Source organism: Melanerpes formicivorus, unplaced genomic scaffold (assembly GCF_026170545.1).
Source record: "Melanerpes formicivorus ecotype bairdi unplaced genomic scaffold, bMelFor1.0.p_v2 SCAF_45, whole genome shotgun sequence".
In the NCBI taxonomy this organism is placed as follows: domain Eukaryota; kingdom Metazoa; phylum Chordata; class Aves; order Piciformes; family Picidae; genus Melanerpes; species Melanerpes formicivorus.
In genome coordinates this window covers 1,831,917-1,851,186 of record NW_027142397.1, presented here as the reverse complement: position 1 = coordinate 1,851,186, position 19,270 = coordinate 1,831,917, and the positions used below count along the sequence as shown (strand labels likewise).

The 19,270-nt window shown below is 66.1% G+C and overlaps 3 protein-coding genes across 4 annotated transcripts; 2 read left to right on the top strand and 1 right to left on the bottom strand.

The window, feature by feature from the left end:
- The first annotated feature begins 269 nt into the window (after positions 1–269).
- PITHD1 (PITH domain containing 1) lies at positions 270–3,565 on the top strand. Its single transcript, XM_068159174.1, has 6 exons — positions 270–467; positions 694–737; positions 873–950; positions 1,714–1,818; positions 2,290–2,398; positions 3,173–3,565. Exons 1-6 carry the CDS (start codon positions 270–272, stop codon positions 3,272–3,274), a joined length of 636 nt encoding a protein of 211 aa, XP_068015275.1. The 3' UTR covers positions 3,275–3,565.
- Positions 3,566–3,880: 315 nt separating this feature from the next.
- Positions 3,881–14,338, top strand: LYPLA2 (lysophospholipase 2). Of its 2 annotated transcripts, none has more exons than XM_068159171.1 (10): positions 3,881–3,939; positions 6,523–6,627; positions 8,479–8,510; positions 9,147–9,212; positions 9,895–9,942; positions 10,141–10,211; positions 10,429–10,502; positions 10,632–10,733; positions 11,148–11,324; positions 11,951–14,338. In XM_068159171.1, exons 2-10 carry the CDS (start codon positions 6,550–6,552, stop codon positions 11,999–12,001), a joined length of 699 nt encoding a protein of 232 aa, XP_068015272.1. In that variant the 5' UTR covers positions 3,881–3,939; positions 6,523–6,549; the 3' UTR covers positions 12,002–14,338. The 2 variants fall into 2 exon arrangements, with proteins under 2 accessions (XP_068015272.1, XP_068015273.1); XM_068159172.1 differs by lacking the exon at positions 3,881–3,939 and adding an exon at positions 5,236–5,555.
- Positions 14,339–15,301: 963 nt separating this feature from the next.
- On the bottom strand, positions 15,302–18,904 carry GALE (UDP-galactose-4-epimerase). Its single transcript, XM_068159163.1, has 11 exons — positions 18,877–18,904; positions 17,580–17,706; positions 17,383–17,498; positions 17,027–17,140; positions 16,653–16,829; positions 16,432–16,545; positions 16,284–16,350; positions 16,109–16,194; positions 15,798–15,875; positions 15,532–15,646; positions 15,302–15,441 (listed from the first exon to the last, which is right to left on the bottom strand). The coding sequence occupies exons 2-11, from the start codon at positions 17,698–17,700 to the stop codon at positions 15,386–15,388; spliced, it is 1,044 nt and encodes a 347-aa protein (XP_068015264.1). The 5' UTR covers positions 17,701–17,706; positions 18,877–18,904; the 3' UTR covers positions 15,302–15,385.
- Between the last annotated feature and the right edge of the window lie 366 nt (positions 18,905–19,270).

Sequence of the window (19,270 nt, the reverse complement as noted above, 5' to 3'; positions counted from 1 at the left end):
GTTGCGGCCGAGCCCGCTCCCGGCACAAGCCGCTAGCTGCTGCCCGGTCCATCCCGGGGGGGGCCGAACACGTGCGGCGCTGAGCCCCACCCCCTGGGGGGCGGGAAAACGGAATATAGGCGGGGCCTAGGGTCGGTGGGCGGGGCGTATGAGCGGCAGGCACGGTGGGCGGATGACTGGTGACTGTGGGCGGAGCGCAAGCCCTCTGTGGGCGGGGCGGCGGCAGCGCGCAGGCGCAGTAGGCGCGGCGGGCGGGGCGCAGCGTAACCATGGCGCACGGACACGGGCACTGCAGCTGCTGCTGCGGGGAGGCGGCGGCGGGGTCCGGCGGGGACCAGGAGAGGGGTGCAGCCTGGGGGCTTTACCTGCGTATCGACCGACTGCGGCTGCAGTGTCTCAATGAGCGCCGCGAAGGCAGCGGTGCGCACGTCTTCCGCGCTTGGGAGGAGCGCAAAGACCGCACCCAGGTGGGGCTGGGCTGGGCCGCATAGGACCAGGGCCTGCGGTGGCGCCGCTGCCCGGGAGAGCCCAGGGGAGGGAGAAGGCAATACGGGAGGAAGGGAGATTTTGGGCCCTGCCGAAGACACCGGTGCCGGAGCTGTCCCCCCCCCCCTTCGGTGCCACAGCAGCGTACCTGCGCGGCCGGGGCCGGCCCTGACCTGGCCCTCTCTCTCTCTCTCCCTCTCTCCTCAGTTCGTGGAAAGCGATGATGATGAGGAGCTGCTGTTTAATATCCCGTAAGTTCGTTCCCCGAGCCTCTTCGGCACAGTTCTGGCTCTGTGCAGGGCTTGTGCCTCATCTTTGTGCCTCTGTGCCGGGGGCCGATTTGGAGAGGACTGGGATGAAAACGCCACCGTGGTGTCTCTTGGTAGGTTCACCGGCAACGTGAAGTTAAAAGGAATAATTGTGGTGGGAGAAGATGATGAGACACACCCGGCAGAGATGAGGCTGTGAGTAAAATCAGCCCTGACTTTGGAGCCTAAATGGATGGACTTGGACTCGGCAGGGCAGCGACTGTCAGACTTCCAGGTGCCCCAGCACCCAGTGGGGTGCAGTGTGGGAACAGAGGGAGCAAGGCAGCATTGCTCTGCAGTGGCTTGGGTGTTCCAGGGACCCTGAGAGGGAAGGGAGCTGACTTGAATGAGGATGAGCATGGCTACGTGCTGCCTGTTCCAGGGAGAAGTGGGGCACTGGTTTTAATCAGCAGGGAATGTTTGGTGGAACCACTGGCTGTGTGCTGTGGGGAACCAACCTGCTTCTGCCTCAGCAGAAGGACCAAGCTCTGCCAAACCAACATTGCCCTCTGTGCTCCACAAGTGTGGATGTGAAGCATCTCAGGGGCTTGCCTTGCCCATGGGAGCAGGAGGCAGCTGGTCCTGCTGTTGGCCTGTGCTGATCTTTCGTCCCCCAGAGCTGAGATCCCCTGGTACCCAGATTTCTGCTGGCAGAGCTGGTCCCCTGCTTTGGTCTTCCAAGCCTGGGCTTCTTCCTGTACCCAAGCATGAGGAGATGTCTGTCTCCCCAGCTTTGTTCCTCATTCTTCCCTGGTGTTTGGTGTGCTGGAGTGTGAGGATGCTGCGTGGTGGCTGTTGGCAATTCCTCCTTCCGGAGATGAAGCAAACCCAAGTCTCTCACTGGGAGGTGGATGAGGAGGAAACCAATTAGCTGACCTGTATGTTAGTAACTTCCTGAGTCTCCTCCCTCTCTTCCCAGGTTCAAGAACATTCCTCACATGTCCTTTGATGACACAGAAAGAGAACCAGACCAGATGTTCAGCCTGAACCGGGATCCAGCAGGGGAGCTGGAGTACCCCACCAAGTATGAAGTGGACTCAGGCAGCTGGGGGGTGTGGGGCTGCTCCTGCTGAGCCTGGGTGCTGTGCTCTGTCCAACCTCCTGATGTGATACCACGTTTGGGAACATATTAACAGAGGGCAGTTCATTCCCTTGTCTCTCAAAGCTGCCCAGAGCTGAATTTGCCTCCCTGGCTCCATCCTGCCCTTGTCAGGGCTCTGGGGAGCCAGGGGGATGCCTGTGACCCAGGGGTTTTTGAGGTGCAGAACCATCCCAGTGTCATGCCTCCTGCTCCTGGCCCATGACAGCTTGTTGCTGGCCTGCTCACCACAGAAGTGAAGGCAGCTGCTCCTCCTTGCACCCTCATTTGCTCTCAAGTCTGATAGAGGTTTGGGTAGGAGCTACAGAGACTGGGGGGCTGTGCTGGGGGGTGGCAATGTGAGAGGAGTGTCAGCTGGCACACCCAGCACTGCCTTCAGGCTGTGTTTCCTTGCAGGATTGCTCGTTTCTCCAACGTTTTCCACCTCTCCATCCACTTCTCAAAGAACTTTGGAGCAGAAACCACAAAGATTTTTTATATAGGCCTGAAGGGAGAGTGGACAGAGGTAGGTGAGAGCAGAGACGAGTTGAGCCCCTGGCAGCAGTGTAAAAGGGGCTTTAAACGGTGGCTTCAGTTGGGCTTTAGCAGTGAGGGGAATGTGTGTGGGAGGTTTCTGTAGTTAAAAGCCTGCAGGAGCAGGGAAGTCTTTGTGCCCTGGACTCAGCACTGGTTAGGCCACACCTTGAGAGCTGTGTCCAGTCCTGGGCTCCTCAAGTTTAGAAAAGATGCTGAGTTGCTGGAAGGTGTCCAGAGAAGGGCAACAAGGCTGGGGAGGGGTCTGGAGCACAGCCCTGTGAGGAGAGGCTGAGGGAGCTGGGGTTGCTTAGCCTGGAGAAGAGGAGGCTCAGGGGAGACCTTCTTGCTCTCTGCAACTCCCTGAAGGGAGGTTGGAGCCAGGTGGGGGTTGGTCTCTTCTGCCAGGCATCCAGCACCAGAACAAGAGGACACAGTCTCAGGCTGTGCCAGGGGAGCTTTGGGATGGATATTAGGAAGAAATTCTTCACAGACAGAGATTGCCCACTGGAATGTGCTGCCCAGGGAGGTGGTGGAGTCCCCATCCCTGGAGGTGCTTAAAGGAGACTGGGTGAGGCACTCAGTGCCATGGTTGGGTTGATCAGATGGTGCTGGGGGATAGCTTGGACTCGATGATCCCGAAGGTCTTTTCCATCCTGGTTCCTTCTGTGTTCTGTAACGTGCTCAGCTTTTGCCAGCCAGGTGTTCCAGGAGGGGCTTTGGTTCTGCTCTCCTCTGGCCTTAACTTCTTCCATCTCGCACTCAGGCTCACCGCCACGAAGTCACCATCTGCAACTACGAGGCATCAGCAAACCCAGCGGATCACAGGCTGGCACAGATCACCCCCCAGACTCACTTCATCTCCTGAGGCTGCTGCGGGGACCCTCCCGCAGGCTGTGCTGTGGAGCACGCAGCCGCCGGGCTGACTCACAACAGCGACGCTTCCCCGAGCGCTGGAGCCTTCCGCCCGCTGGGACCTGGTGGTCTTTGCCGTGGAAGGCAGGGCGCCAGCCCGCCGTGCCCGCAGGAGGTGGCCGCCGAGGGCAGCGGCGTGTGGGGTGCCACGGGAGGCAGCAGCTGCCGCCGTGAGGGCGGCGCCCGGCCGCGGCCTCCGCTCCTTCCCTTCCCTGACTGCCAATAAAGCCACCGCTGAGCTGCGGCTGCGGCCTGCTCACCGCGCCGCCAGCCCCGAGGGAGGGTCGCAGCCTGCGTGCGGCGGAGGGAGCCGCGGGGTGCGGCTGGGAGCCAGCAGCCGCTGCGGTCACGGCTCCGGGCGCGGGCTGGCTGCGGCCGTTCAGCGGCGGGGCCGGGGCCGGGGCGGGGGGAGGGCCGCAGCCTGTCCGCGCTGAGCCCGCGACAGCGCTGAGCGCCGCCGGCTCTGCCGCGGCTGGGGGCTCGCCGCGAAGATGGCGGGGCCGCGCGCGCGCTGCGTCACTTCCGCCGCGCTGCCCCGGCCGCGTCCCGGCGGCCGGAACTTCCGGTGGGAGCGCGTCGGGAGCCGGGAGGAGAGCGCGCGCCGGGCCCGCGGGAGAGGTGCGGGGGCGGGGGGGCCGTGGGGGGGGGGGGCGGACACACGCGCCGCCGGGGCGGGGGGGGCGGGGGGGCAGGGCTGCCTCCCGGTGCGGCGGGGGGGGGATGAGGGGCCCCGGTTCCCCTGGTGTGTGCCGGGGGGGAGCGGGACGGGGGTCACCGGCAGGATGCGGCGGAGGGCCTGGAGATCCCGGGCTCCGCTTCGCCTCTCCCGTCGCGGTTCCGGCACGGCGGGGCCCGGTCGGGCCCGGTGGCCCCGCGGCCGCGTGCTCGGGGCGGCGGCGAGGAGCACGCTGCCGGTAACGGGACCGCGCGGCGCGGAGCCGCCTTCCCGCCGCAAACCCACATCCTCCCGCGCCCGGGAGCCTCTCGGGCTCCGGTAGGAACTCCCCACGCCTCCAGGCTTCGGGAGCCCCCGCCCATAGGCTCCGTTTCCACGGAAGACCGGCGGTGCCGGTCCAGCCGGGGCGCTGGCGGTACGGCCGAGCCGTGGGGTTGGAGCTGGCTGCCGCCTTCCCTCGCCGCCCCTCCCGTCCCGCCGCCTCCAGCCGGCATCTCGCCAGCCTCCCCTGCCCGTCCCTCCCGGCACCGGCTCTCGGTGCGGGCCTGCGGGAGCTGAGCGCCTTGCTGCCCCCCTGCGCGCCGGGCCCGGGGGCTCCCCCGCCGGTGCCACCCCCCTGGGGCAGGGGCAGGTGCGGGGCAGCTCTGAGGCTGCCGCTGGAGCAGCTCTGAGGCTGCCGCTGGAGCAGCACAGCTCAGACCCAGAGGCGCTGGGCTCGGGGTCCGGCCGGGGGCTGCTGCGATGCGGGCAGAGACCCCGCGGGGGGCTTCGTCCTTCACGGGCTGCGCTTTGGCCTCGGCTCAGGCTGGGTTGGTGGTGGCAGCCATGGACCCCGGGAATGGAGCAGCAGCACCCCGGGGAGATCCTAGGGGGCTCAGAGGGGAGATCCGTGGGGGGGGCTCAGAGGGGAGATTCATTGGGGGTGTCTGAGAGGGATGCTTCATGGGGGGTGCTTCAGAAGGGGATCCATGGGGGGGATGTCTCAGAGGGGTGCTCCGTGAGGGGGTGTCTCAGAGGGGTGGTCCATGGGGGTGCTTCAGAAGGGGGATCCAATGGGGGGGATGTCTCAGAGGGGTGCTCCGTGAGGGGGTGTCTCAGAGGGGTGGTCCATGGGGGTGCTTCAGAGGGGTGCTCCGTCGGGGGATGCCTCAGAGGGGTGTTTCGTGGGGCGGTGCCTCAGAGGGGTGTTCCGTGGGGGTGCTTCAGGCAGCCGTGACCCCGAGCCCCTCTTTCCCCTGGAGCTTGTGCGGGCGAGGCAGAGCTGTGAGGCTGCGCTGCCGGGGGGGGAGCAGGGCTCGGTGTCTCCATCTGTCGTGGAAGCTGCTGCTGGCCGTGGCCGCTCTCGCCAGGGCTTTTGGCAGGTGCTGCTTTTCCTGGCTGCTTGTTTTGACCCCGGAGCAGGGGCGAGCACGTGGGCTGGGTGCCTGTGGGGCTGGCCGCGGCCGGGGAGTTCGTTGTTGTTTCATTTGAGTCAGGGAAGCAGCTGACGAGCAGTTGGTGAAACGAGTTGGGCAGGTCTTGGGGCCCGGCTGGCAGAGGAGCCGGTGGTTTCTGCAGGGTAAGGTTGTCTTTGGGGGTGCCGGCAGTTCGGGGGGGGTTGGGTGGTCCCGTGCCCCCCAGACCCCTCTGGGGTTGGTGTTTGCTGTGAGGTGTGAAGGCTGGAGCAGACTGTGGGGGCTGATGCTGCTCTTGGGGGGGGGATGGCAGCGCTGTGGATGTGCTCTGGGCTGCTGAGCCCTGGGTGGGACGCTGGGGGCTGGGGGCTGAGTGGTTTGTGCTGGGCTGGGGCCAGAAGCCATCGGCTGTGGTGACTGAGGGAGATGTTTGCTGCGGCCACCTGCGGGACCGGGGTCTGGAGGTGGCGCTCAGCCCTTCCTGCTGGCTGGTGGGGGCTGCGGTGGGCACGGCAGGGGTGGCCCTGGCTGGCTGGGCAGCAAGGAGGGACAGGGCTGCCCCTGCCGGGGGGGGATGCCTGCAGGCTCCGGGAGGCAGCGCAGGGCTGGGTCTCAGTCCAGCACCTGGACGCTGTGGTCTGCCCCAGAAGAGCTCCATGAAAGAGGGCTGGGGCTGTACTGAGCTGTAGAGCTCCGTGCTGCTGCGTGCTGCTGTGTGCTGCTGCGTGCTGCTGTTTCCTGCTTCCCCAGCCCGGCAGATGTGGGTCAGGCTCCTCCTCGGCTCCGCTGGCAGCCGGGAGGGGATGCGGAGGCTGCGCCGGCGCCTGGCCACCCTCTGCCCACGGCCTCGCAGCCCCAGAAATAACTTTGGCTTTGGAGGTGCAGCAAACCCCAGCTAATTTTAACACTTCCAGCTCGCAGCACGCCTCTGGTGCTGCCATGTGGGGAAGTGTTTGCTCCTTCCTGGCTCTCAAAGCCCAAGGGCAGAGTGGGGCTGCCCCAAGAGCTCTGACATCAAAGCCTCGATGTGCTCTTTCGTTTTCCCCCTCCCAGACAGTCGGTGCCTCTGGAGCTGCCAGAGGGGCAGAAGGGTTTGCTTTCCTGCCTTACCTTTGTCCCTCTGCCCTGCAGGAGCCAGTGCCTGAGTGCTCTCGGTGTATGTGTGGTAACAACATGTCTGTCCCCCTCCTCGCCGACGCAGTGACCGTCTCAGGGGCAGAGCGGGAGACTGCCGCGGTAAGGGCTGGGCCCCTCCTGCCTCCCCTGCTGCTCCCCTTCCAGCTGCTCTTGCTCTGGAGTACAGGAGATGCCTCTGGGAGGGTCAGAGGGGCCATGAGCTGAGCTTGCAGAGTCACAGAATTGTCAGGGCTGGAAGGGAGCTCAAGGCTCAGCCAGCTCCAACCCCCTGCCATGGGCAGGGACACCTCACACCACAGCAGGTTGCTCACAGCCACCTCCAGCCTGGCTGCAAACACCTCCAGGGCTGAGGCTTCCACCACCTCCCTGGGCAGCCTGTGCCAGGCTCTCACCACCCTCATGGGGAAGAACTTTCTGACATCCAATCTGAATCTCCCCATTTCTCTTTCTTCTCCATCCCCCCAGTCCTATCCCTCCCTGGCACCCTCACAAGTCCCTCCCCAGCTTTCTTGTAGTCCCCTTCAGGTACTGCAAGGCCACAGTTAGGTCTCCTCAGAGCCTTCTCTTCTCCAGACTGAGCAGCCCCAACTCTCTGCCTTCATAGGAGAGGTAGTGCCTCAGACCTTCAGCTGTACATCTTAGTGCCTCAGAGTGGATGCAGGAGGAGTGAAATCTTGCTGGGGAGATGTAGCTGTCCCTCAGGCTGGGCTGTTTGTGCCCAGCATGGCAGCATGGGCACAGCCTCACAGCCAGGGAGGGTGTTGGGTCTCAGTTGGCCTTTAAATGCCCCAAAGAAAACCCTTTGGTCTTTCCCTGGGGCCTCTCAAGCTGCCTTCCCTCTGCTCCCCATTGCCTAGGGGCTGCTCAGACCTCCGCTGAAGGGTCTGTGGGGCTGGGGGTGTGAGTGGTGCCAGCTGGGATGATGCCAGCTGGGCAGCCAAGGGGCTGCTGCCCACAGCCCCAGCCAGGACAGCCCCAGCCAGGACAGCCCCAGCCAGGGCATCCCCAGCCATGGCATCCCCAGCCAGGGCAGCCCCAGCCAGGACAGCCCCAGCCAGGACAGCCCCAGCCATGGCATCCCCAGCCATGGCAGCCCCAGGCATGGCAGCCCCAGGCATGGCAGCCCCAGGCATGGCAGCCCCAGCCAGGACAGCCCCAGCCAGGACAGCCCCAGCCATGGCATCCCCAGCCATGGCATCCCCAGCCATGGCAGCCCCAGGCATGGCAGCCCCAGGCATGGCAGCCCCAGGCATGGCAGCCCCAGCCAGGAGAGCCCCAGCCAGGAGAGCCCCAGCCAGGGCAGCCCCAGCCAGGGCAGCCCCAGCCAGGACAGCCCCAGCCAGGACAGCCCCAGCCAGGACAGCCCCAGCCAGGAGAGCCCCAGCCAGGGCAGCCCCAGCCAGGGCAGCCCCAGCCATGGCATCCCCAGCCAGGACAGCCCCAGCCAGGACAGCCCCAGCCAGGGCAGCCCCAGCCAGGGCAGCCCCAGCCAGGACAGCCCCAGCCAGGACAGCCCCAGCCAGGACAGCCCCAGCCAGGAGAGCCCCAGCCAGGGCAGCCCCAGCCAGGGCAGCCCCAGCCATGGCATCCCCAGCCAGGACAGCCCCAGCCAGGGCAGCCCCAGCCAGGACAGCCCCAACCAGGACAGCCCCAGCCAGGACAGCCCCAACCAGGACAGCCCCAACCAGGACAGCCCCAACCAGGACAGCCCCAACCAGGGCAGCCCCAGCCATGGCAGCCACTCTGTGGTGTGGTGACCATGATGTGGCAGTTCCACCCCAGCCCTCACGCTCAGAGCTGCAGAGACCTCTCATTATCATCTCCTAATTGCTGCCCTGTTGGAGGCTCCTGAGTGGTGACTCAGTGGCCCTGTGCTCCCTGCCAGCCCTGCCCTGCCTCTCTCCTGGCTCACAGCAGCTAATTCCTTTGTTTTTCTGCTTAATTTAACAGGTCATTTTTTTACATGGCCTTGGAGACACAGGGTGAGTCTTCCTTCCCAGAGCTGGCTCTGGCTGTGCTATGCTGAGGGAGAGGCTGGGGCCTGGGTGTTTGCTGTGAGTGCCCAGCGCTGCCTTCCCCAGGGGCAGAAAGTCAGCTCCAGGATTTGCCTGGGGCTCTCAGCTGGGCCAGCAGCCCTGGCTGCAGCACCCAGGCAGGGAATTGCTGGCCAGCAGCTGCCTGCTCTTGAATATTTATGATGCCAGCAGGCTGGCAGCCCCCTGCCTCCTGCAGGTTTGATTTGCTGCTTCCTTGGAGGCGAGCAGAGCACTGCGGCGGTGCCAGGCCCTGGCACTTGGGTGGTGTCTGGGCAGCAGCAGCTCTCCACACGTGCAGGGCCACGGCCTGAGGTGCAGCAGTGACAAAAGGCTTTTCCCTGGGAGGGTTCTCCCTCCTCCCTTGCTGGCAGCAGCTCCAGCTGCAGGGCTTTGTGTGCTGCCTTCACCCTGCCACGGGCCGGTGCCAGGGGCTTCACCTCGGGCCTGAGGCTGCTGGGATGGGCAGGGGGCCAGCAGCCTTGGAGAAAAGCTTTCCTTGGGGGGGAGGTGGAAATCCCTCCCCTTTGCCAGCATCCTGCAAAATGCTGAGGCAAGCTGTGCTGTGCTCTGCTCTCTCCCCAGGCACAGCTGGGCTGAAGCCCTCTCCTCCATCCGCCTGCCCTACGTGAAGTACATTTGCCCTCACGCGTAAGTGCTGCCCCTGCCTCGGGCAGGGGCCTGGGGGCAGCCTGCCTGGCTTGTGATGCTGGTGCCTGCTGCTCAGGCTGGCTGGGGAGGCAGGAGGTGGCTGTGCCATGACCTCTCCTGCTGTGGCTGCTTCGTGCAGGGCCCCAGCCCCGATCCTTTCTGCCTGCAGGCAAAGTGGTTCCCCGCAGAGCAGGCCAGGAGCTGCTGCTCCGAGTCTGCTTCCTTCCCCCTCCACCTCCCTGTGAGAGCCAAAAGCCTTGGAGCTCCTTCCCTGCCCTCCCTGCTTAGGGGATGCTCCCTGCTGTGTCCCCAGTGTGGAGGGCAGCCCCTGCAGGGGGGCACTCAGCAGGCTGGGGGGTCCTTGGCTTCCCAGTGTCATGGCTCAGGAGCAGAGTCAGCCTCCCTCTCAGCACCTCCTGGCCCAGCAGCAGCCAGCAGCAGCTCTCCTCCCTGGGCAGGCTGCTTGGCAACACTCTGGAGCTGCCAGCTTGGCTGGGACCTGGCTGGGGCTCACAGGTGGTCCCTGGGGTCACCTTGCAGCCCCCAGGCTGGGTTTGGTGGCACTGAGCCTCTGGTGCCTGCCTTGTCCTGCGGCTGCAGGCAGAAGGGAGGCTCCCCCTGCCCCCCCTGCAGCTGCCTGTGCTGCCCCTGAGCTGAGACAGCCAAACTCTTCTCTCCACAGGCCCCGCATCCCGGTGACCCTCAACATGAAGATGGTTATGCCCTCCTGGTCAGTGCTGTGGGTGGCAGGGGTGCCTGGGAGCCTTGTGGGGCTGGTTTTGGGGTGGTGAGAGGGATGGGAGGGTTGAGGGGCCCAAATGCACCTCCCTGTAGGAGTCAGGGGCAGGGCAGAGCACACCCAGCTCCTGCCTCCCCACAGCCCTGGGTGCTGGCAGAGGTTTGGGGCTGACCCTGCTGCTTCTGCCAGGTTTGACCTGATGGGGTTGACTCCAGATGCACCTGAAGATGAAGCTGGAATCAAGAAAGCTGCAGAAAATAGTAAGAGGCTTTGGGGAGGGGGAAGTGCTGAGCTCCTGGGTGCCTCTCCCTCCCTGGGACAGGAGTGGGCATCCTCCTTTCCCCTCTCCTGGGGATCTCAGCTCACCTTCACCTGCCTCCCCCTGCTGTGCTGAGTGTCCCTTGTGCACCCCTAGGCCCTGGGGGGTGCTGCCCCTCCCCCCATCACCTCTCACTCCATTTCTCCATCCCCTCCCAGTTAAAGCAATCATTGAGCACGAGATGAAGAACGGGATCCCAGCCCACCGCATCATCCTGGGGGGCTTCTCACAGGTGAGCTGGGGGCTGGGCTGGGGCAGTGAGGCTTGGGCACCCCACCCCCGTGTGGCAGGGGGTGGGTGGGTGCTGGGTGGGTGCCCCAGGCCTGGGGGTGGCACTGACAGAGCTTCCCCCCTGCCGCAGGGCGGTGCCTTGTCGCTGTACACAGCTCTCACCTGCCAGCACCAGCTGGCTGGCATCGTGGCTCTCAGCTGCTGGCTCCCGCTGCACAAGGCCTTCCCACAGGTACCTGGCACTGCCACCACCTCTCCTGCCAGAGGCAGGGTGGGTAGGGGTGGGTTTTCCCCTCTGGGGTTCCCTGCAGCGAGCCTGGGGCTGCTGGAGGCACGGGGTGGCAGGGGCTTGATGCCCTGGGGCTGGGTGAGGGCTCAGCAGAGATCAGAGCTCTGGGGTGGGCATCTGTGAGCTGAGCTGCTCACCAGGCTCCCTCTGGGCAGCAGCTTTGTCCAGGTGGCAGCCTGGAAGGGGAACATTTGGTGGCAGGGCAGAGCAGGTGCTGTGGGCAGCGCTCCCACAGCCCTCCCGAGGAGGGGAGCTGCCCGGTGACGCCTGTGGGGGCACAGCTGCCCCTTCCCTGCTGGGTCCCCTCTGCTGGGCACCTCTGCTGGGCACCTCTGACTGCTCCCTCCCTGTCTGCAGGCAGCCAGTAACGGGGTGAACAAGGACATTGCCATCCTGCAGTGCCACGGGGAGATGGACCCCATGATCCCTGTGCGCTTCGGGGCCCTCACCGCCGAGAAGCTCCGCTCTGTCGTCACCCCCAGCAAGGTCCAGTTCAAAACCTACCCTGGAGTCATGCACAGCTCCTGCCCTCAGGTCAGTGCCTCGGGCTGGGGTCACAGAGGGCTGGAGTCGGTTTGGTTGGAAAAGAATCTTGAGGTCGTGGAGTGCAGCCCTTAACCCCTGCACTGCCAGGTCCCTGCTACCCCCTGGCCCTCAGCACCGCAGCTCCAGGGCTCTGAAACCTCTCCCAGGGATGGGGACTCCAGCACTGCCCTGGGCAGCCTGGGCCAGGCCTTGACAACCCTTCTGGGGCAGAAATTCTTCCTCATGTCCAACCTAAACCTCCCCTGCTGCAACTGGAGGCCTCTTCCTCTTGTCCCATCACTTGTTCCTTGGGAGAAGAGGCCAACCCTCACCTGGCTCCAGCCTCCTTCCAGGGAGCTGCAGAGAGCCAGGAGGTCTCCCTCAGCCTCCTCCTCTCCAGGCTGAGCCCCCCCAGCCCCCTCAGCTGCTCCTCCCCAGCCCTGTTCTCCACACCCTGCCCCAGCTTCGTTGTCCTCTGGACCTGCTCCAGCCCCTCGGTGCCGTTCTGGATGGGGCTGCCAGGAGCTGGCCCCGGGCCGGGTCAGACAGGGCAGGGACCCTGCCGAGCACACAGCCTGTGCCGGCCCCAGGCCGCTGGGGCAGGCTGCTCAGGCAGCTCTCTGTGCCCTCCCCAGGAGATGCTGGCGGTGAAGGAGTTCATCGAGAAGCTGCTGCCCCGGATCTGAGCGGAGCCAGCGGAGAGCGGCGCGGGGCAGGAGGCCGAGGGGCAGCTGCTGCCCTCCCCCCCGTGCCCTGCCCACTGCAAACGGAAGCCATGGCACCCCCCGCACCCCCCCGGCCCCCGCCGCCCCCCTGCGCCGCCCGCCCTGCTGCTCCGCCGGCCGGGGCCGGGCCCGGGGGGGGCCTTTCCCTGCCCCTCTCGCTCCCAGCAGTGCCTGGGGAGGTCACCGTGCCCCCAGCTCCCCGCCCGGGCAGCCTGGCGCCCGGCTCCGGCAGGGCCGAGCTGCTGCCGCCGGGTCTGGGGCTCTGGGACAGCGTTGGGGGCGGGGAGGGGGCGCCGTGGGGCAGGGGCAGCAGGGTGGGCGCGGGGCAGGGGCACCCTCCGCCGCCCACAGCGGCCCACGCCCCTCCCCTGCCCTCGGCTGGGCCCCCAGCAGGCGACTCGCAGGGTTTCAGCCTGAGCTGGGGACCCTGGGACCCCCCTGGGACCCCCCTGGGAGCGCCCCCGAGCCTGAGCCCCGGGCCGGCGGTTGCGCCACCTGCTGGGGGCGGCGGGAAGGCTCCGTGCGGCTGCTGCGCCACCTGCTGGGGGCGGCGGGAAGGCTCCGTGCGGCTGCTGCGCCACCTGCTGGGGGCGGCGGGAAGGCTCCGTGCGGCTGCTGCGCCACCTGCTGGGGGCGGCGGGAAGGCTCCGTGCGGCTGCTGCGCCTCCTGCCCTGTCTCACACGCACACTCCCTCTGCCCCTGCGGCCTCAGCCCGCGGCTTGCGGCTCCTCTGCCCTCCTGGAGATAATCTTCCTCCTCCTCTCGTTGCTTTTACAATCTCCTAGCCCAGCGAGGGCTCCCAGGGGCCTCTCTCCCTCCCCTCGCTCAGCTCTGCACCCCCAGAGCCCCACAGCACTGCCGCTGGCAGCCCCTGGTCCTTGACGTCTCTCTGCTGCTACTTCTCCTTCCTGTTGGACTTGGCTTGGCTCTGGGAGGGAGAGGAGGGGCGAGGAGAGGCCCCCAGCCCCCGGGGCTGGCGCAGCTGGAGGAAGCAGCTTTGCTCCCAGCCATCATCTCACCAGCATCGAACCCCCAGAGGCAGCTGTGCCCTGTCCCGGGGGCAGTGTGGGGCTCCCCCTGCCCCCCCGGGCCGGGGGCTCTGGTGGTCTCTCCGTGGACAATCACAGCTGTCCCTGGGCTCCCTCGCTTGGCTTTGTCCTCCCTTGTGGCCACGGCTGGCTGGGCTGTGGGGCTGGGCCTGTGCCCACCAGCAGAGCAGCTCCCTGGGCACAGGGCCCTGAATGTTTCCTGCGTGGGTGGGCTGCTGCCCCCCCTGCTTCCCTCCCGCAGGGCTGAGGGCAGTTGCTGCTGAGCAGCGCTGCCCCTCTCCTTGCCTGCTCCCTGGGCTGAGCCCACAGCTCTGCTGGGCCCTGCAGGCTGGAGCTGGGCACCTTGTCTTCTGAGAAACACACCACGGCCCCCCCGAGCCCCAGGGCTGTGCCTCCCTGCTGCTGCTCTGGCTCTGCGGGAGGGGAGGCCATGCCCAGCCCCCTGCCCCTGCCCTGCTCGCTGCCCCCGGGGCCAGCCCCGGGCTGTGGCCAGCGCTGGCACCTCCCTGAGGGCTGCTGGGGAGGCTGCAGCAGCTCTGCTCCAGCTGAGCCCTCCCCGCTGGGATGTGTCAAGCAATAAGCTGCTCTCTGGAGTCAGCTCTGTCAGCCCCGTCCTGGCTTGGCTTGGCTTGGGGGCCGGGAGTATGGCTGTTCTGTTTTCCTCCTCCTCTTGGAAGTCTTACACCCAGCAAAGCTGCTGCTGGCGCCGGGGGGGCTCTGCTCGTCCCCGGCTTGGGGCTCAGTCCTGCTGTCTCTTTTCCTTGTCTGTTTCATTGCTGCTGCCTCCTCCCCTCGGGCGGGCGAGGGAGGAGCCCGGAGGGGCTGGCTGGGGCAGGGCCGCAGCTCCCTGCGGGATCCCCGAGGGCTGGCAGATGGACACTGACCTCTTTGACTGTGAACTGGAACCATGTGCAGAGCTGGGGGCCGGGGGCCTGGGCTCGTGGCCTTCCTTGGGCACGACACTTTTTGGGGGGGGGGAGGGGCCCTTTGCAGAGCATTCCTGCTCACTGCCCCCCTGGGCAGCACAGGCCTGGCCAGGGCCCTGCTCAGCACCCGGGGGGGGAACAGCTTCTCTCCATTCCTCAACACAGCTTTTCTTTGGGTTGGTTTTGGTTTGTTCCCCCCTCCCCTGCCCCCCCCTTCTCTTTTGTCTTCCTTGTAAATGTTTGGGGTATTTTTTTTTGGTGTGTGTGTGTGTGTTCCACAGAGTCAGATACAAGGTTAAATAAACCATAAACCTCTCCCAGAGCTGCTCTTGGCATCCTTGATGGCTGGGCAGGGAGCTGGCCCAGCAGGAGGCCCCCAGCCCCCTGGCAGGGCAGCAGCTGGGGCAGAACAGAGCTGCCCCTCAGACGCTGAGAAAGTTTATTCAAAACCAAATCAAAAGCTCCATTCATAATTTAGTCTCATAAGTTATTAATCCAGCTGACAGCAGAGCCAGGCTGCCTGCCTCAGCAGGGCCCAGGGCAGCCTCTGGAGCTGCCAGGAATAAATAGCAGCAGGAGCTGCCAGCTGAGCTGAGCTGAGCCTGCTCCTGGGGAGCCTTTGGCAACGTGAGCAGGGAGGCCACGGGCAAGGTGGAAGCAAAGAGCCAGGCCCTGCCCAGGGGCTGCAGGCCCAGGGCTGGCTCCAGAGGCTCAGCAGGAGCAGGTGGGGGATGAGGCTTGGTCCCCACAACCATGCTGGGGAAGGAGAAAGTGGAGGAGGTTGGTAGCCACCAGAGCCTTCACCCTGGGAAGGGGAGCTGGGGAAAGGGCCACAGAGGGCTTGGGGTGTGACTGGTCCTTGTGGGAGTCGGGCTGGGGGCTTCCTGGGGCCTGAGGCCATGAGGTAGGTGCTCAGCAGCCCTCTCTGTGCCCAGGGCAGGGGGCAGGGGGTGCCCCATCCTCCATCCTGGGTCTGCTCCATGAGCTGGGCAGGCTGGGGGCCAGGTGCAGTTTCCTCTGCAGTTTGGGATCAACAGGACTCACATCTGGATGTGGGCTCTGCCCAGGGCCCAGGAGCAGCTCCAGGGCCCAGCCAAGCACCTTCCCTTGCTGTGCATTCACGGGGGGGGTTCACCCCTGGGTGCCACAGCTGGGCCCTGGCTCTGCTCTCCCTTCTCTTTCTGCTCTGTGAAATGCAAAGGATCGGGGGGAGGAGGAGTGGAGAGGCTGGGGATGCTTCTGCCTTTCTGCCCCGTGTAGGGGGCAGGGAGCTGCAGCCAGGCTGCTCACAGCCTCCCTGGGGCCATGAGGGGAGGCAGAGGTGGCCTGGAGCAGCCCCCAGGGAGCCAGGCAAGCCCCAGGACCTGGCTCAGTTCTTGCTGAAGCCAGTAGGGTTCTGCAGCTGCCACCGCCACAGGTCCTCACCTGCAAGAGGGAGAGAGTGGCAGTGAGGGCTGGGAGATGAGGGGCAGCTGGTGGCACAGAGCATGCCAGGGAAGGGGCTGCTGCTCTTACACATCTTGTCCAGGCCACAGGCAGCTCTCCAGCCCAGCTCCCGCTCGGCCAGCGCGGGGTCGGCGTAGCAGGAGGCCACATCCCCCTCCCGCCGGCCCACCACCTGGTACCTGATCTGCAGGGAAAGCAGCACCCTGGGCTCAGCAGAGGGGCCTCAGCAGCTGAGGGGCTGCTGTGGCAGTGCCAGCCCAGCACAGGGACAGGGGGGCCGCTGGAAGCAGCTGGCTGTGTGCCCACGGCCCTGCAGGCTGTGGGTCAGACCTTACCTCCCTTCCTGAGGCTTTCTCCATGGCCTGGACCATCTGCAGGACAGAGTAGCCAGTGCCTGTGCCCAGGTTGTAGATCTGGGAGAAGAAGGGATGGAGGTCAGTTTCTATTGCAAGGGGGAAAAGGCCCAGGCCCCACATTAGCTCCCCTGGGGCTGGAAGAGTCTGGTGCTGGCCCAGTCCCACAGCCCCAGCAGGGCTGCCCACAGCCCAGACCAGAGCCCAGACCACAGCCCCAGCAGGGCTGCCCACAGCCCAGACCACAGCCCCAGCAGGGCTGACCACAGCCCAGACCACAGCCCCCTCCCTACCTTGCAGCCACAGTTCTCCTTCAGCTTCCTCAGCGCAGCGATGTGGCCCTTGGCCAAATCCACCACATGGATGTAGTCCCTGACACCTGTGGGGACACAGAGGGTGAGGAGAGGGCAAATCCCTCTCCTGCAGGGGTGCTGCTGTGCCAGCTGCCCCAGGAGCCATCATCCATACCTGTTCCATCCTCTGTCTTGTAGTCGTTGCCGAACACGCTCAGGAACTGCCGGCGCCCCACGGCCACCTGCACAGAGGGATGAGCCCACAGGAGTCCAGCAGCCTCTGCCCCCCCCGGGGGTCCTCAGAGGCTGCAGCTGGGCTTCACCTGTGCCACGTAGGGCATGAGGTTGTTTGGGATCCCCTGAGGATCCTCCCCGATCATGCCTGACTCGTGGGCGCCGATGGGGTTGAAGTAGCGCAGGAGGACGGCGTTCCAGTCCTGGGGGGACAAAGGTGGCTGCCTGGGGAGGCTGTGCTGCTGCCCGCTCACCCCAGGGGGAAAGGACTTCAGCTGCCAGCCCTGCAGGGCCTGGGGCAGCTGCTCACCCTCTCTGCTTTGCAGAGGTCTCGAATCATCTCCTCGATGAAGTACTTGGATTTGCCGTAGGGGTTGGTGCAGCCTCCCACCGGGTGGTTCTCATCCAGGGGCAGGTACTGGGGGTCCCCATAGACGGTGGCAGAGCTGCTGAAGACAATGTTCCTCACGCCGTGGGCTTGCATGGTCTGGAGAGCAGGCACAAGCTGCTGCTGAGCCAGCTCCAGGCCTTACCCTGCCCGTGGCAGCTCCCACCCGGGAGCCATCGCCACGCCCCCGGGCACAGGCAGCCCCGCAGGGAGCAGGCTGCCAGCACAGCCACCCCACAGCAGGGGCACCCCCAGCGCCCCCAGGCACCACACTCTGCCCTCCTGCTTCCACTCACCTCCAGCAGCCGGATGGTGCCGGTGAGGTTCACCCGGTAGTACTCCAGGGGCTTCTGCACAGACTCCCCCACGGCCTTCAGCCCTGCAAAGTGCATCACGGCTGAGAAGCAGTGCTGCAGGTCAGAGAGGGCCTGGTGTCAGTGCCACAGCGACAGCAGACAGCACCTCTGGGCAGAAGCCAGTCAGAAGCCTCCCCAGGAGCTCCCTGCTGCAGAGCAACCTTTGCTGACCCTCAGCACCACCCACCCCGCTCAGCTCCCGCCCGGGCCACATCTCCCTCCAGGCTCCCCGCCCCAGCACAACCCCCTGGCAGCTCCTAAGGCCGCTCTGGGGGCACTGCAGCCCTCGCTGTCACCTTGCTGAAGAGCTCCTGCAGCGCTGCCTGGTCAGTGATGTCCAGCTCCTGGAAGAGGATCGGCTGCTGCGCGATCTGCTGCACCCGCCGCAGGCTCTCGGGGAGCGCCTCTGCCCCTGGGGAGGTGCAGTGGGGTGAGGCAGAGCTGCAGCCCCTGGCACGGGGCTTGCATGGGGAGGGATGAAGGCTCTCCTTACCTCGGATGGCGTTGTGGAAGTTGTCTATGACCACGGGGACGTAGCCAGCCTGCAGCAGCTCCAGCACGCAGTGGCTGCCGATGTAGCCAGCGCCGCCGGTCACCAGGATCTTCTCTGCCATGGCTCCCTGCGGGAGGAGAGAGCTGTGCGAGGCGCTCCGGGGCAGGCAGGGCACTGTCACGTCAGCACTGCCTCTGGGCACAGCCTGTGCTCGGCTGGGCCAGCGCCAGGAGGCCATCCGGAGCGGGACGGGCTGGGCAGGTTGCAGCACACCCTGCGAACGTGGCTCACACCTCCGGCGCAGGCAGAGGTCATCTGACACTTGTCACACCCTGGGGAAAGCCTCCTGCCGCTTCCTGTTAAACCCAGCCAAGATCCTGCTGCCGCCCAAACCCAAACCCCGCAGCAGGAGCCCCTCTGGCTGAGTCACCACCCAGCACGAGGGCAGGGGGCACCCCACGGCATTCCCCTGGGAGGTCCCCACAGCGCCATCAGCTCTGCCGTTCCCCACCCATTGCCTCTTCTCCCCAGCTCCAGAATCACCTCTACAGCAGTCCCAGCTCCCTCCAGGCTGCCTTCCCTGCTCAGCACTGTCCCTGTTCCTCTCCTGCTCTCCAGGAAGGAGGAAGAATTCACTTTATTACCAAACAACGGGGAGGCAGCACAGGGGAAATTTCCATCCTCGGTGACTTAGTCACTCCGGGAGCTGCATCTCAAACTCCAAACCGAATTGAAACTCCTGCATTGCCCTGTCCTGGGGCTGCTGCCAGCCTCGGGGCCGCCCTGGCAGCCAGGGAGGGCAGCTCCAGGAAAGGCTGGGGCCTGAGCGGGGCAGGTAGGGTCTGGGGAGCCCAACCAAGGCTGCTTTTTGCCAGGCAGGTGGAGCGGGAGCAGGCAGGGACCTGCGGGGCTGGGTGCGGACCTGCGGGGCTGCCGCTAGCCGCAGGGCCGGGGGCCACCCGCGGGCGCGGGCTCGGGGCCGGGGCTGAGGTGGGAAGCCAGGACAAGGGCTGCCTGTGCCGAAAGGCTGCGCACTGCCCTGGGGGATGGCGGCCGGGCCAGGGCTCACCTGAGGGACCCGGCGCGGGAGATCCCTGTGGCGCCGGCGGGGCCCGAGGGCCCTCATAGGACCAGAAATGCTCCCGGGGGCTGAAGGCACCTAGGGGCCGAGCGGGACCTCAGGGGCCAGACTCACTCCCCGAGGGGCCAGGCCGCGGCCGCTCCCCTCTAAAGGACGGCACAACGGCACAAGGGCACGTCGCGCCGCTCGCCCCCGCCGCTGGCCGCGGTCGCTCACCTGCCGCCCGCCGCCCGCCGCCGCCGCCGCGCTGTGCCCCGACCCGCGCCGGGTGCGGCCCCTTTAAGGCGCGGCCGCGGTGCCACGCGCCCCGCTCTCCCATGGAAACGCCTCACCCGCTACGGGGCGGCCGCAGGGACAAAAAGGGCCTCGGAGCGCGCGAACTGCGCCCCCCCCCCTCCACCCGCCCCGAGCTGGGGCCTTAGGACGCCGGCCATTGGCCAGCCGGGGAGAAAGCGCTGAGGGAAGGGAGGCTGTGAGCAGCAGGAGCTGTGGCTCCCTCTGGCGGCGGGAGGAGAACACCGAGCCCAGGGCTTAACCCCAGCGACGATTTCACCGATTCCGCCTCGTTTCAGCCTCCCGCTTTGAGTGTTGCAACTTATCTCAGCGACAG

Excerpts from the sequence above, each read along its gene's own strand:
- PITHD1 (XM_068159174.1), top strand. The coding sequence starts at position 270 with ATGGCGCACGGACACGGGCACTGCAGCTGCTGCTGCGGGGAGGCGGCG. Across the intron at positions 468-693 it reads AGCGCAAAGACCGCACCCAG|TTCGTGGAAAGCGATGATGA; the intron begins GTGGGGCTGGGC and ends CTCTCTCCTCAG. Across the intron at positions 2,399-3,172 it reads TGAAGGGAGAGTGGACAGAG|GCTCACCGCCACGAAGTCAC; the intron begins GTAGGTGAGAGC and ends TCTCGCACTCAG.
- LYPLA2 (XM_068159171.1), top strand. The coding sequence starts at position 6,550 with ATGTGTGGTAACAACATGTCTGTCCCCCTCCTCGCCGACGCAGTGACC. Across the intron at positions 10,212-10,428 it reads CAAGAAAGCTGCAGAAAATA|TTAAAGCAATCATTGAGCAC; the intron begins GTAAGAGGCTTT and ends ATCCCCTCCCAG. Across the intron at positions 11,325-11,950 it reads TGCACAGCTCCTGCCCTCAG|GAGATGCTGGCGGTGAAGGA; the intron begins GTCAGTGCCTCG and ends TGCCCTCCCCAG.
- GALE (XM_068159163.1), bottom strand. The coding sequence starts at position 17,700 with ATGGCAGAGAAGATCCTGGTGACCGGCGGCGCTGGCTACATCGGCAGC. Across the intron at positions 16,351-16,431 it reads TCATGCCCTACGTGGCACAG|GTGGCCGTGGGGCGCCGGCA; the intron begins GTGAAGCCCAGC and ends CCCTCTGTGCAG. Across the intron at positions 15,876-16,108 it reads AGGAGAACTGTGGCTGCAAG|ATCTACAACCTGGGCACAGG; the intron begins GTAGGGAGGGGG and ends TTCTTCTCCCAG.